Source organism: Lepisma saccharinum, chromosome 26 (assembly GCF_977018435.1).
Source record: "Lepisma saccharinum chromosome 26, izLepSacc3.1, whole genome shotgun sequence".
Classification (NCBI taxonomy): Eukaryota; Metazoa; Arthropoda; class Insecta; order Zygentoma; family Lepismatidae; genus Lepisma; species Lepisma saccharinum.
In genome coordinates this window covers 48,743,176-48,758,778 of record NC_139254.1, presented here as the reverse complement: position 1 = coordinate 48,758,778, position 15,603 = coordinate 48,743,176, and the positions used below count along the sequence as shown (strand labels likewise).

At 37.4% G+C, this 15,603-nt stretch overlaps 1 protein-coding gene across 1 annotated transcript in view; it reads right to left on the bottom strand.

Annotated features, from left to right (window-relative positions):
• Positions 1–15,603, bottom strand: part of LOC145979502 (alpha-tocopherol transfer protein-like) — a 90,184-nt gene that overhangs the window by 33,653 nt on the left and 40,928 nt on the right. The window contains exons 3-4 of the mRNA XM_083112438.1: positions 9,291–9,382; positions 2,166–2,316 (exon numbers count right to left, since the gene is read on the bottom strand). Of these exons, the coding sequence (XP_082968564.1) occupies positions 2,166–2,316; positions 9,291–9,382 (243 nt within the window). The remainder of the gene's footprint in view (positions 1–2,165; positions 2,317–9,290; positions 9,383–15,603) is intronic.

Below are 15,603 nucleotides of genomic sequence, written 5' to 3'. Positions count from 1 at the left end.
CAAGGGACCAAGATTAGAACCTTGTGGTACGCCTGAGCCAGCTACAAATTCATCGGAGCAGCAACCTTGATAATTTACGTATTGTTTTCTGTTTTTGAGATACGAGCACATTAAATCTACGAGGGAAGAGGAGAAGTTACAAAATGCTAATTTTTTCAAGAGAATATCATGGTTTACAGTGTCGAACGCTTTGCAGAAATCTGTGTATATAACGTCTACCTGACCTCTGTTGTCAAGTTCGGTGGAAATGAAGTTTGAAATTTCTACGAGGTTCGTCACGACAGATCTCCTTGGTACGAATCCGTGCTGGTGCGAGGAGAGAATTGGTTTTACGTGAGCAAAAAAATGTTTATAAAGAATCTGTTCTAATAGTTTAGCTGGCGCAGAGAGTATCGCAATTGGTCTGTAGTTTGAAATTTGAGATTTATCTGATGTTTTTGGTATGGGACAAATTTGGGATAATTTCCATTTATCTGGAAATCTCGATGTTTGTATTACAAGGTTGAAGAGTATATGTAGCGGATATTTTAGACTTTCACCACACCCCTTGATTACATAGGGGGGGATAAGATCAGGCCCTGCCGTTTTTTTAGGTTTAAGGTTCTTTATTGCTGCTTCTACTTCAGCGATTGATATATCCTGTAAATTTAGAGAAGATAGAAGGGCATCGGTTTCAGACAGAGGGGTTGGTGGTTCGTAACAAGACGGTTCCTGTACGTAAGCAGAGTGAAAGTGTTTCGCAAACGCTTCGGCAATTGAGTTGTTGCTGTCGAGTTCTTGATTTTCATTACAGATAAGTTGTCCGTATGATGGTCGTTTTTTATTTCTTATGAAGGACCAGAATTGCTTCATGTCCCCTGTTTTAACACTAGCTTCAATGCTTTTCAAGTAGTTTGAGTACGCATCCTGAATATTCTTTCTTAGTCTGGTTCGTATATTTTTGAATTTTGCTGCATGCATTTGAGTATTCCCTACGTTATACTTCATTTTACGATGATGTTTTGCTTTGGATGCCAGATCCCTTATAATCTGTCGCGTGAACCAACAAGGGTAGTGGCGGGAGGAGGGGGTTGAAAGAGGAATGCAATCATCAAACACGGAGGTGACGATCTGATAAAATTTTTCAACGGCAATATTAACGTCTGAGCACAATTTTAATTCTTCCCAATCTAACGAAGTAAATTCTTTATACATACTGTTAAAATCAGCTTTCCTAAAATTGTAGCGTTTCTCGTTTGGTTCCAGATTTCTTGTTTTACAACGTACATGACTTACTTTCAAATATAAAGTAGGGTGATGCTTATCCTCAGGAACGGACAGAGGTTCTTCTCTGGACAATTTTATGTGGTTCAGATTTGTTAGTACTAGGTCAAGCATTTTCCCATAATTATTCTTAATATTATTTTTGTTTTGTAGACCAGTTAGTTGGAGAAAGTTACATAATGATTGACAGGTTTTATTGTTGTTTAATGCCTTGCAATCTGTATCGCGAATATCCGGAATGTTAAAATCACCAATTATCAGAATCGGACTCCCCGGCGGGCAATGCATAGTTATACAGTTGAAAAGAGCATCATACAGGGCAATATCAGAATTAGGAGGTATATAAATTGCACACATATATATATAACTACCAGGAATTGTTCGAATTTTAACTATTATAATATCAATATTTGGATCATCTATTAAACATTCTACTTGAATCGCAATAGGCCTATGCCCTTTAAATACACCATAATAAACGTGTTTTAATGCACTTTCTACTGTTCTTTTAGGTTATTTAAGTTAATCCGGACTTTCGTTAAACTGGTCAACTTATCCCCCCATTAGTTCGAATTAACGAGGTTTTACTGTATTAGCTAGCTTAACCTTTTTTTTCTTTTATGAACAATAAAAGCAAGTTTCCTGCATTTTTGTAATTTAAAATGAACACTTCCAGTTTGCCGGAAATGGTCGACGGACCTGTTCGACCCCGCCCCCTTCTTTCCTACACCCAATCTTGACTTTTAAATTTCATTCAGTTTGTCCTTAAATCTCGGCATTTACCGTTTGATTTTTAGTTACGCTCATTTATTTGTAAACTGGTCCGATTTGGGTGACTTTCCCCTAAACAGAGCCCAGAGGTCAGTGGCAGTGTCAGTAACCAAATATTCAAGTTTGCTTACCGTAGTTGAAAAACATAACCCGTCTGCCTTCAGCATCCCTGTGCGGTGAAGGGACAACAATGAAATCCGTGACACAATCAGTTTTGTTATGAGGATTTATGTCTTGGTAGACCTTCTTGTGCTTTTCCATATGTTTGAGGTATGTCTTCAACTGCAACGAAAGAAATATCAATCATTAAGGTTTATAAAATTTAGAGAAACATAAACAATGTCTGCAATCCATACAACTCCAGTCCATTCGTCAACAAATACAAGAAATGAAGTGTGTAAATGTGATATAACCCACTGTAATATTCAGAACTTGTAATGTCTCTATTCTTTTATACTTCTATCTGTCTGTCTTTTCCCACCCCCATTTCCTCATTCTGCCTTACTCTTCTTCATCTCTATCTATTTCTTTATGCACTTCTCCTTCTCTTTCTATGCCTTTTCACATTTCGTTTCTGATTTCTTTCTCTCTCTCTTTCCTTCCACTCCCCTTTCTTCCTCTTTTTTTCGTTTTTCTACTTTTCTATTTTTCTCTCACTTTCCTTCCACTCCCCGTTTTTTCCTGTTTCTCTCGTTTTTCTACCTTTCTTATTCTCTCTCTCTCTTTCCTTCCACTCCCCCTTTCTTACCCTCTCTCTCGTTTTTCTTTCTCTCTCTCTCCCTTTCCTTCCACTCCCTCTTTCTTCTTCTTTCTCTCGTTTTTATACTTTCTTTCTCTCTCTCTCTCTTTCCTTCCACTCCCTCTTTCTTCTTCTTTCTCTCGTTTTTCTACTTTCTTTCTCTCTCTCTCTCTTTCCTTCCACTCCCTCTTTCTTCTTCTTTCTCTCGTTTTTCTACTTTTCTTTCTCTCTCTCTCTCACTTTCCTTCCACTCCCCCTTTCATTCTCTTTCTCTCGCTTTTCTACTTTTCTTTCTATTTTTTTGTTTCGGCTTCCTCTAATCATCCTTTTTCTGTTTGTGTCTCACTACCCTTTTCTTCCTATCTCTGTTTCTCTCTCTTTCTCTTCTCTTCAGTCTTACTCTCTCTTTTCACCCTCTTTCTGGCCAACTATATCTGTCTCGCTTCACACTTTCCCGCAACGACATCTACCGGCTTTGATAAGAAACTATTTTCTCCGTAGGCTGTATAAGAAATTATGATGATCGTGGTAGGTAAAATGAATGTATGTTAGAAAAGGATTACCCGTATCAAGATGAGGACTGGAGGCACCCAACAAGATCTGCCACGGTGGCAACATTACGGCATCACGAAAGAGAACTTTCTAACAAAATAACAGCACATGAGCGACAAAATACACCAGTAAACAAATAGTAATAAGATGACTTTACAAACAGAAATAAGAAGCAAACATATTATGGAACTTGATACACGAAATTTATGACACATTTAATAAATTTCAGGATGATCATACGCAATATGTAATCAATAACATAGGAATATGTAATTTTACAAACTGGTTTTTGCCTAATCTGTAAATTTTCGGTTACTAGAAGATGTTGTTTGGACGTTGATACCTGCGCGAGTGAGTTTGATTGAGGTAGTTTGTCTTGTACATAGAATTTTGAAACTTTCAATTGATAAAAGGTGGTACATTAATAATATTAATATTTTTTCTTTAGTGTTTATTTGAAAGTGTGAATATTAATGGTAACACACAGTAGCGGTGATTGGGTGTGAAAACTGCTTACCATTAAGAAGCTACAGTGCAGGAGAAAAACTGACAAAAAGTGTTTCGGCAACTGCCCCCTTCGTCCCCACCTAATCACCGCAGTGTAGATACCTATAGGCATGTATCATATGTTCTACAGTTTTCCCATGTCTAAGATGGTCTCAGAGTATGTCTACTAAGTTTCAATTTTCAGTGCAAAGCGTGTGAAAATTTTAGAGTGAGATTGTTTTCGTAACATCTCTGCTGAACGCATTTGTGGCCTGGGGGCGAGTCACAACTCTTGAAGCCACCAATCAACAAGTGAGTCGTTGAAGTCATCTGAACGCAGCAGCTATCGCTAACCCTCTTCCTCAAGCTCTGCTTGTCTGTAGGCTCGCTAGCTCAACTCGTGAGGTCATCTGCAGAAGTTCCGAAAAATAATCTCACAATTCCTTGACTAAATAAGAGAAAAGTCACAAGCTAGGGTTTGTAAATCTGCCATTATACAAATTTCCGTTGTATTGTGATAATATATACTACTCAAAAGGAAGAAAACTGTCAGAAATATACATGGTATAAAGAACAAAAAGTGGCCAAGACATGTCACTGCTGTGAATACCATGAACTCCGTTCTTTTTAAAGAGACCCGAAAAAGTATTTCTCTGATACCGTCTCCTTTATTGTTGTTTTAATGTTCTTCTTTTATAGATCTTTTGATTCTTTGCTGAAGTGACTACTTTTCTCCTCTTAAGCAGCTCAGATGTGACTGGCATGAATCTATCTTCCATAAATGGGAATGTAAGGATAAACACATGTTCAGAATAATGTGGTGGTTCCCTGTTCTTGTGTTGTGCCAATCTATTCTTGTAATCAAGGGTTGTCGAGTTTCATAACCAGTGGAGGTAGAGTGAGATAATATCCGTAACAGCTCTGGCCGTTCTGCGCTTGCACCTTGGGAGCGAGTCATAACTCCCGACGTCTCCAATCAAGAAGTGATCCGCTGACGTCATCTCTACTCTGCGCCTATAGCTAACTCTAATGCTCACGCTGTACACTGCTCGTAGGCTCGCTGGCTAGACTCGCGCAGTCAGCTGGAGATGTTCCGAATGCACGCGGACTCTACACAGTTATTCGGACCCCCCTCATTTAACAATCCATAAAGTGGAATTCAAACAAACGTCAACTTCAGAATATTGCCACTGCTTTACAGTATTTTATCTGAAATTAACTTATCTTCTTATGGAAGCTGGTACAGTTCCTAACAACAGTATTAATAATACTGATGCATTGTTTTTTTTTCTCGGGGTTTCAACAAGGCCAGTTACGGATATCCTTCTGAGCATTCAAGAGCTAATGTCACTCTCTCTAGAATTGAAGTGAGATAGAATGTCTTCACCATTCGCAGTCAGGAAATTACAATTATTTCAGTATCAATCCTGTTAATAATAGTATATTTCTTACGATTCTGCTTTTAACCCGAGGTTAATTTACCCAATGAAAGCCACAAAGTCGAGAGTGTGTTCAGCGCGAAGTTTAAAATTAGGCGAGGTTTTCAATCAAAATTTATGTCACTAACTAGTAATTTTTTACCTCGTTTTTGCACAGATTAGGCCTCATATTCACTTAACAAGTAGAGGAAGAAGAAGACAACGAAACAACATCTTAATTTTTTCACAAAATTTCATTTTCGTCAGCCCCCCACGTTGGCAACGCCGGGACGTAAGGGCTCAAAATGGTATCTGCATATTGCCTGATTGATATATGTTCTATTCTCATGGCAAGAATTGCGCTCTTGCTAACAATACTTTCGAAGGAAAAATCTATTGTAAAAGCCGTGCGTTTTTTTAGGGGGAAAATTACCTCCTCCCCCCAAATATAGCCAGAATCAAATTGAACTTTACTATAGTAGGATGTCTCAAATCTCGTGTAGCACTCAAAACATGTATCTACAAACATTACCTGAGCCACAATATTTCCCGAAACTCGAATAACCAAATATGACATGTACGCAGGGGTGCTCACAGGGAACGCAGGTTGCGCCGTCGAGATTGAGGGGGGGGGGGGGGATTTTCTCCCTTCAAATAATATAAATTTCAACATTTATATCTTTTTCGAAAATATATGTAAAAATTTTAAACCTTAAATGCACCATAATTAACCCATTAGATGAAGAAAACAAAGTGTTTAAGGGTATTGTCGAAAGGGGGGGGGAGGGGAAGATATCCAATTCTTGTGTATTGCTATCGTCTTAGACTGTTGCGGAAATTCTGGTGTGGAGACTGAGAATTAATCTTTTGGAGGAGGGAATATACACTCTTCAATATCAACAGTAAGTCTAAAATTGATTGAGTATTAAATTTAAAGGGCGAGATAGAAAGCTCTTGATAAAGTATTAAAATCTTAGATTGTCAAGGGACTTCTGTAGTGGAGAGAGAGTTCGAACATTACGTTTGGAGACTGTATTTAGCGATATAGTATCCACACGTTTTCGACCCCGAACGTGCCAAAGGAGAAGCTGGAAAAAACTAGGAAAGTATTGACATCCTATTAAATTAATATTCTTGAAAACCTGCAAAGAAATGGATGTAAACATTTTCTTGGTCGTTTCGCTCGCATTAATGTGTTACTAGGATGCGTGTTTGGCGCTTTAATGCGGTGAATGTGAAGTTTATATACTATAGCTGCATTACAAGACAAGCGATATTCTCGATTATGATCAACGATTTTAGGGGCGGTCTTGAGTGATGGGAGGAGGGGCAGATCAAGTATAGTGTTCAGTAAAGCTAAGAAAAAAGTTACTTTCGGTAGACACGCTGCCGTAATTAAATACATTGTGTGGATGACGATATGGTTTGAGCGCGCGAATGATATGAGTTTTTGGGGGGACGCATGACATGATTTTGGGCGGATGCGCCATTGGCCTTGGGGGGAATGGGCACCCCTGCATGTACGTCACAACCTGGCGTTTGCGATTTCACCTAAATACGACACATATGTGACGTCTCGGCGTTTAGAGGAAAGCAATTTTTCCTAACGGTACCCAGGTTTACTGAGTATAAAGTGGTCGTGTCGGAAAGGTGCAAGACAGTACTTGAAGCGAGCATACCTCGAGAATGGTCTCGCAGCTGTCTCGAAATCTTGGACTGGACGCTAAAATCTTTCGACTGCAGCGCCAAATACGGTAACTAGATAAAACTAAAAACACATTGCTTTCCCGCGTTATAAGCACTTGTAAAGGGTGTTTTTTTTTTTAGAGGCGGAGAACTTTAAACTGGCAACACTATTTTCTGTGACAGCATAGAAGGCAGTTCCCACTTGTTTCGAGGTTAGTTTGGTTTGGCAAGTCATCATGAATAGACTCACGCCGGAGCAACGGTTGCAAATTGCCGCATTTGGAGTGATGGTAATCCACAAGCCATTGTCGAAACACCATTACATCCAGAAAAGGTGACCGTGTGGTGCGCTCTATGGGCCCGTGGAATAATTGGTCCGTGTCTTCAAAAATGATTTTGGTCAGAAAGTGACAGTCAACGGTTCGCGGTACAGGGACATGATTACTAACTTTTTCGTGCCTCAATTGCAAGACATGAATGTGGCAGACATGTGGTTTCAGCAGGTCGGGGCCACCTGTCATACAGCGCATGCCACAATTCATTTACTGCAAGAAGAGTTCGACGACCGAGTAATTTCACGCAATGGCCCTGTTAACTGGCCACCGCGTTCGTGCGATTTGACGCCGTTGGATTATTTTCTCTGGGGATATGTCAAGTCGCACGTCTACGCCGATAAACCAGAAACAATTAAGCACTTGGAAGCCAATATTCGACGCATTATTGCCGACATACAGCCTGATGTACTGCGAAAAGTGTGTGAAAATTGAACCTCCAGATTACGTCATGTACGCGCCAGTCACGGTGGCCACATGCCTGAAATCATATTCAAACATTAATGCCATAACATGAACTGTAAAGTACAACCAATTACATGGATATTCAAATAATTTTTCTGTGTTTTATTTTAACTTAAAGTTCTCCGCCTCTTAAAAAAACACCCTTTATTTCACAATATAAATCCATAGCATAGCTCTTGAATGTACATTTCCACACAATAGATGAACTACAAGCAACAACTGGCTGACTTTCGAATTCCACGATTTCAAAGAATTGAATAACAAGTATAAAGGTGAAGCAGGGACGAAGATCTGTTCTTCCCTATGGAAGTACAGAGACTGCATTCTCTAGTCTTGCGTGCGGGTCGTCAGAACAACAGCGAGAGGGACTAGGCGTGAAAGTTAAATTTTCACGATTAATCCGTTTCGCGGTTGTTCCTTTCCCGCTTATTCCTTCGTGGTTGTTTCATTTGGGTTTAATACCTTTCGCGCTTAATCTTCTCGCTTATATTCCTCCTCTCATATTCCGTTCGCTCTAATTCCTGTCGCGTTAATCTATTTCAAGGTTGTTCCTTTCGTGCTTATTCCGGTGTTCAATTTGGGTTTCGCGCTTAATCCGTTTCGCTGTTATTCCTTTCCCGCTTAATCCGTTTCCCTGTTATTCCTTTCCCGCTTAATCTGTTTCGCTGTTATTCCTTTCCCGCTTAATCCGTTTCCCTGTTATTCCTTTCCCGCTTAATCTGTTTCGCTGTTATTCCTATCCCGCTTAATCCGTTTCGCTGTTATTCCTTTTCCGCTTAATCCGTTTCCCTGTTATTCCTTTCCCGCTTAATCCGTTTCCCTGTCATTCCTATCCCGCTTAATCCGTTTCGATGTTATTCCTTTTGCACTTAATCGGCTTCGCTCTTATTCCTTTCCCGCATAATCATCTTGTCTCTGTTTTCCGTTCGCGCTTAATCTGTTTCGCTGTTATTCCTCTCGCGTATAATAAGTTTCGCTGTTATTCTTATCCCGCTTAATCATCCATGTTATTCCTTTTCCGCTTAATCCGTTTCGGAGATATTCCTTTCCCGCTTAATCCGTTTCGCTGTTATTCCTTTCGTGATTAATTCGTCTCTCTGTTATTCCTTACGCGCTTATTCCGGTAATCAATTTGGGTTTCGGAGTTAATCCGTTTCGCGGTTGTTCCCTTGGCGCTTATTCCATTTCGCGGTTATGCTCTTTCGCGCTTAGTCAGTTTCGCGGTTATTCCACCGCCCCCTGCGTGCTGCGTACTCGATTGCTAGTTTAATTGGTGCTTTAGAATCACACTAGATGACGTCACTTCCGAGAAGACCGTACCTCAATCGTGCTTTATGGACCTTTCGGACAGAGCCCTCGTTTCGCCCATTACCCGGGAGGACTTTGTGAAAGGGACAAAGAAAAGATATGACACAAAAAGGAACAATACAATGTTTGATAATTAGGAAAGGAGATTATTTCGTATATTCACAGTAACTGTACACAATAGCTCAACAGGAAGTAACAGAAGAACATTAGAGACGCCAGAGTACGTGTGCTGACGAACATGAGACAGAGACAAGACATATGAATATTTACCATTTTGAAAGCGCTCTCTGGATAAAACTTACAAGGCCTTAAAAACCGAACGAGGAATTCATCGTCTGTAGGGCAATGGAATGTCTTTTCATCTAAAAAAAGAGACAAAATTAATAAACACATTCTTAAATTCTTGAAAAATATGTTAAATGAAAAGTACACTAGCGTTGGAAACATCATGCTCGCTATAACAAGGATGAAGAGGTTCACGAATTGTAAATATATTCAATTCCGGTCCGGGACAGAAAATAGGAAAGCGTAAATGAGTTCTGGACCTTAAAGAACCTTTTTGTTATTAGGATATTTCAATTCGGTCCAATAACCTTTTTTTCCGGATCATTTTAAATGCTGTCCAAGTTCGGTATTGAATTGAAGCAATGAGCAAATTGGATCGAATTGAAATTGTGCGAGAAAAAAAGATTCTCTTCGTTTTACGAAACCCAATAAAATCCAGTAGAATTTATGTGTTCCTGGAATTTCAACAACTCTGGCTGAATTCTTGCGTAAGGACAAGCTTCTCTGCTTAGAAGCGTCAGTCTATGAGCCAGCATATTGACTTGCTAGATGAACGGTGATCCAATGATAGAGGAAAAGGTTTAAATATGGCCCCCCTTTTCATTTTGTCATATATCAGCACCTGCCTGCTTAGTATAGAAGGTCTCCATTTAAAAAAAAAACAATTTCCAAAAAATGGTAAAATCATGTATTTCAAAATTGTGGTCTAAATATGGGCTACTAGTGGAAATATGACAAAAAGCAATTAAAATTTTAATAAAACAGTCATTTATCGCTAAAACATTATAAAATTCATATTTATGAATAATCTGTTGTTTTGAAAATCACGCAGAATGGGAAAAATCGAAATTAAGAAAAACATCCAAATATTTGTTGAAAATATGATCTCAACATTAGACCTCATGTCATAGCCCATATTTAGATCATCACGTTATTTTTCTTCAATTTATTTTCGCTCTCTGTGGTACATATTTCACAAACAAATCATGGCATTATAAAAGACCACATTTGTTTTATGTACCGCTAATATCATAACCAAAACAAGGCAGATGAGAATTCAGAAAACGCTAAGTTAAAACATACCTGCAAAAAGCTTTCGGAGGTCGCAATTCTATAATAGAGTCCAAGGCCGAAATTAACCACCGCTTTCTCTTGTGAATTGGCGCCGCAACCTTTGCCCTTGACAGATAACCAGTTCCCACATCCTCTGCCAGGCTGCAGAACCCGGGAGCGCTGATAACTCCAAAACCCATATTTAAACCTTCGCCCATATTTAGACCTTCTCCTCTATTATTTACAAAATGTCCGCAACACTTGCACTTTCCGAACTTAACAACCTTTTGTTTTCTTTATGAAACATTGCTCGTATAAGCTACAGAGCCAGGTCACATTCTGAACATTTACAACTTGATGCCCGAATCCAGCGGACAAGTTTGTAACAGACCAGAATATAAGCAACAATGTTTATCGATACAGATTACGTCAGCACCTCACTTGATGATTGGATATGATGCTTCGGGAGTTGTGATTCGCTTCCAAGCTTCAAATGCGTAACAATAATCCCACTCTACTAATGATTGATTTTAATGCTCATTGATTGATGATAGTAAGGCTAATTGGGACTGGACCTACAGTTTAAAGTGGTATCCGAACCACTATGTGCCTCCACCGGGTATCGAACCCGGGCCCCCTTGATTTCAAGGCCACGACGTTATCACTGCGCTATTGCGGAGGCCAGATTTTAATGCTCATAATTGTAAAATAAATCTAATAGTTATTAGAGCATTTAAACACGGACATTGTTATTTCATAAAATATCAATATGATCCGTCATGATCATATTCGGTCTTCGTTTCAACACCTAAAGTAAATACAATTTCACTGACTCTAAATACAATTATAAACACGCTTATATACTAAGCAAAAACGAAATTTTCGGATTAAATACACAGTCTGGTTCATTTACATATAAGTCTATGCTTATGGGTTCTGACTTACTAGCGTTTATAAAATGCCACGATCTCATTCTACAGGGTGGCCACGAATTAATGTTTAACAATGAGAATATATTTATAATAATGACAACTTTATATTTTCTGATGATAGTAACTTAGACATCATAATGACAATTTTATCTGCTTTCCACATAATTAACATATGTGAGAATGAAAGAAGAGAGGGGGGAAGAGAATGGAAGAAGGGAGAGAGGGGAAGAGAATGAAATAAGAGAGAGGGGAAGAAAATGAAAGAAGAGAGAGGGGGAAGAAAATGAAAGAGAGAGAGGGGAAGATAATGAAATAAGAGAGAGTGGAAGAGAATGAAAGAAGTGAGAGGGGAAGAGAATGGAAGAAGGGAGAGAGGGGAAGAGAATGAAAGACGAGAGAGGGGAAGAGAATGAAATAAGAGAGAAGGGGAAGAGAATGGAAGAAGAGAGAGGGGAAGAGAATGAAATAAGAAAGAGGGGGAAGAGAATGAATAGAAATAGAGGGTGAAGATAATGAAAGAGAGATAGGGGTGAAGAGAATGAAATAGAGAGAGGTGTGATAATGAAAGCAAGAGAGCGAGGGGAAGAGATTGAAAAAGAAAGGGGAAGTGAATTAAAATGAAAGTGGAAGAGAATGCAAGAGAGAGACGAAGAGAATGAAAGATAGAGAGAAAAAGAGAATGAAAGAAAGAGAGAGGTGAAGAGAATAAAAGAAAGAGAGAGGGGAAGGGAAGAGAATAAAAAAGAGATGGGAAGAGAATGAAAAAGAGATTGGAAGGGAATGAAAGAAAGTGGGAAGAGAGTGAAAGATAGACAGAGAGAGAGGGGGGCTAAAGAGAATGAAAGAAAGAGAGATAGGGGAACAGAATGAAAATAGATAGAGGAGGTAGAGAATGAATGCAGAGTCCTGAAACAGAGGACACTTGACCATTTTTTGAATTCAATATTGTTTAACTATTTTTCCTAACATGGTGTCATTTCTGTACTGAGGAATATATGAACAATAAATAATACTTTATATTCGATTTTTGATATGCTCCTTTATTATTTACATTGTTTACTCTTTCGCCTCTTCCGATTTTACCTAATTCATTTCCTCCGAGTTTCTTGTAATTCGAGATAGTCTCGGTGCCTTCCACCTTGAATTATCATAACTCTACCATAGCTAGAGGAAAAAAAGAATTCAGCTTTTGGTTCTTCATTTCCTTGATACCTCTTGCCACAAAGTCCTGCGTGTTGTTAGTTCCAAAGTGTTCTACGCTCAAAGAATCGATGTCAATGTCCATTTTAAAACGGCATCGCATATTGATGTTGGAACATAGTAGAAGGTAAACGACTTAACGTCGGTCGCTGCATGGGTGGTCTTTAATTTGCACGTACTTATAACTAATTTGCACGGGTTTTAATTAATTTGCACGTATTTAGAAATTATTTGCATGTACTTAGAGTACTTTACATTTATGTATTTGCATGTTTATAACTTTTTATGAATATATAATTATTTATTTTATGAAAAATATGTATATAGAAGGTAATTAGAGGTACTAAACGCTATGCATATGGTTTTATATTCATTACTGCAAAGTATGTAATGTATAAATCGATAATAATTAATGTTTATAGTATTGAAAATACGAGTTTACGGTTTATGAACCGCTATGAACGGTGGTAATGGCTGTAGGTACAGGTCCAATTACGATTGGGGACGGTCCCGGTACTCGAACCCGCGATATGTAATGTTATTAATTAGTACTATGTAATAATGTATGTTATTATGGTATGAAAGACGATGGTACGAGATGCTAGACAGGAGACTGTGAACTCTGCGCAGGTAGAGAAAGGAATTTGGGGAGTGTGCGTTCAAGGTCAAATGACGTCACAACGTCAGAACCCGATTGACCAATCAGAACCGGTTTTTCCAAGGTTAACCAGTACGCAAGAACAGGAGAAAGGTATTCAATGCCGTAGGGCAGGGGAGAGATTCAACCAGACAACAAAGGATGTCTGAGAATGCGCAGCAATGGTCAAATCTCTGAAGCTATGCGTTGCTTGTAGAACTGGTTTCAGCCGCCAATTAATATTCCGCTCAGGGTTGCCCCAAGGCACAGGACGCTTTAGCGCAGGTTTTTTTTATCTGTACTATGAAGAAGGGAGAGCTATCAGGGACGGGGCCTACAGTTTTCACCATTTGCTTTTATCACGGGGTAACGAACCTAGGACCCTTTGATTATTGATATAGGTAGTAAATGTATGTTACTGTGTGCTATTTAACTTAATTTTGAGTTTATTTTTTACCAAACTTTGACTTTATGTCAAACATTTTCACAGCTTATCTTTATTTTTACAAAAATAACACTATTTGTACTATTCACGCAACATTTTTTATTAAATTTTGGACTCGCAAAGATATTTTTACAACTTTTTAAATTATTATTTTACAATTTTATGTTAATTTTTTACCAAAATAACACTATTTGTACTATTCAGGCAACATTTTTTATTAAATTTTGGACTCTCAAAGATATTTTTTCAACTTTTTAAGTTATTATTTTACAATTTTGTTAATTTTTTTACCAAAATAACACTATTTGTACTATTCAGGCAACATTTTGTTATTACATTTTGGACTCACAGAGACATTTTTTTCAACTTTTAACTAAATATTTTACAACTTTATGTTAATTTTTACCAAAATAACACTATTTATACTATTCAGGCAACATTTTGTTATTAAATTTTCGACACACAAAGTGTGTGTTCTCAACTTCTATCTGTTTATTTCACAAGTTTAGGCTTATTATTACCAAAATAACACTATTTGTACTATTCAGGCAACATTTTGTTATTACATTTTGGACTCACAAAGACATTTTTTTCAACTTTTAACTAATTATTTTACAACTTTATGTTAATTTTTAACAAAATAACACTATTTATACTATTCAGGCAACATTTTTTATTAAATTTTCGACACACGAAGTGTGTGTTCTCAACTTCTATCTGTTTATTTCACAAGTTTAGGCTTATTATTACCAAAATAACACTATTTATACTATTCAGGAAATACTTTTAGTTATATTTTCGACACACAAAGTGTGTGTTCTCAACTTTTATTTGTTTATTTCACAAGTTTAGCCTAATATTTACTCAAATAACACGATTTGAACGTGTTTGGACACACACACACACACACACACACACAGACACACACACACACACACACACACATCCACACACACACACACACACACACACACACACAGAGAGAGAGAGAGAGAGAGAGAGAGAGAGAGAGAGAGAGAGAAAGAGAAAGAGAGAGGTGTTTTGAATTAAATTTTATACACATGAAGTGTGTTTCGTCAAGTTTTACCCTTTTATTTTACAAGTTTAGGCTTACTATTACTCAAATAACACAATTTAATCCAGTCAGGAAGGATTTGTTACTATATTTTGGATGCACAAAGAGATGTTTTCAACTTTTTACTGATTTTTTGCAGGGTATGTATTAATTTGTATTTATTTTGTTTTGTATCATATATACATTTACAAATTTTTAACTTAGAGTTTAGTATTTATTTAAATTTTTTCAAAAACACTAAAGAAAAAGTACTTTTAGCTAAAATGTAAGCCACAGAATATATTATTATTATTATTATTATTATTATTATTATTATTATTATTATTATTAAGGTTTACTGATTTCCACTATGCTATTTTTGGTTCTGTATTTCTATATATGTATTTATTTAGGTCAGGTTACGCCTGCTACGTAGGAAAGTTTGTTTATTTTAGAGTTTGCTGAGTATTTTGTTACTCTTATACTAGGTAAAGTTTTCTAAATATATCAGGTAGGGCTCCATCCATATACTTTTGTTTTTGCTGTTTGGAGATGATGCGATCAGCATCACTCTCCATCTGCTTTATATTTTATGTACCCAATATTATTTTGAGGCTTAGTGAATTCTAGAGCCTATTTATGCAGGAGAGGGGGCTTGAAAACTTTGATCTCAGATAACCCACAACTATTTGTCAGAGTATTTTAAAGGATATTTTATATTTATTATGTGCCACTAGAATATCAAAGCTTGCTTAATTTTTATGTCTGTAACGCTGTTATTGCATTTCTAGCTAAGGCTTACTGGATAAAGTACACGAAATGTTTATCATTTCGACTATTTATTTTTATACGAGGCCAATTTTTTAGTGTAACGAAAATTATTGTGTGTCTATAAAGACTGAAATTTCTTTACCAATGGGTCCATAACTGAACGCTTACCAACATTGTTTCTTTTTTAAATATAACCATTTATCAAT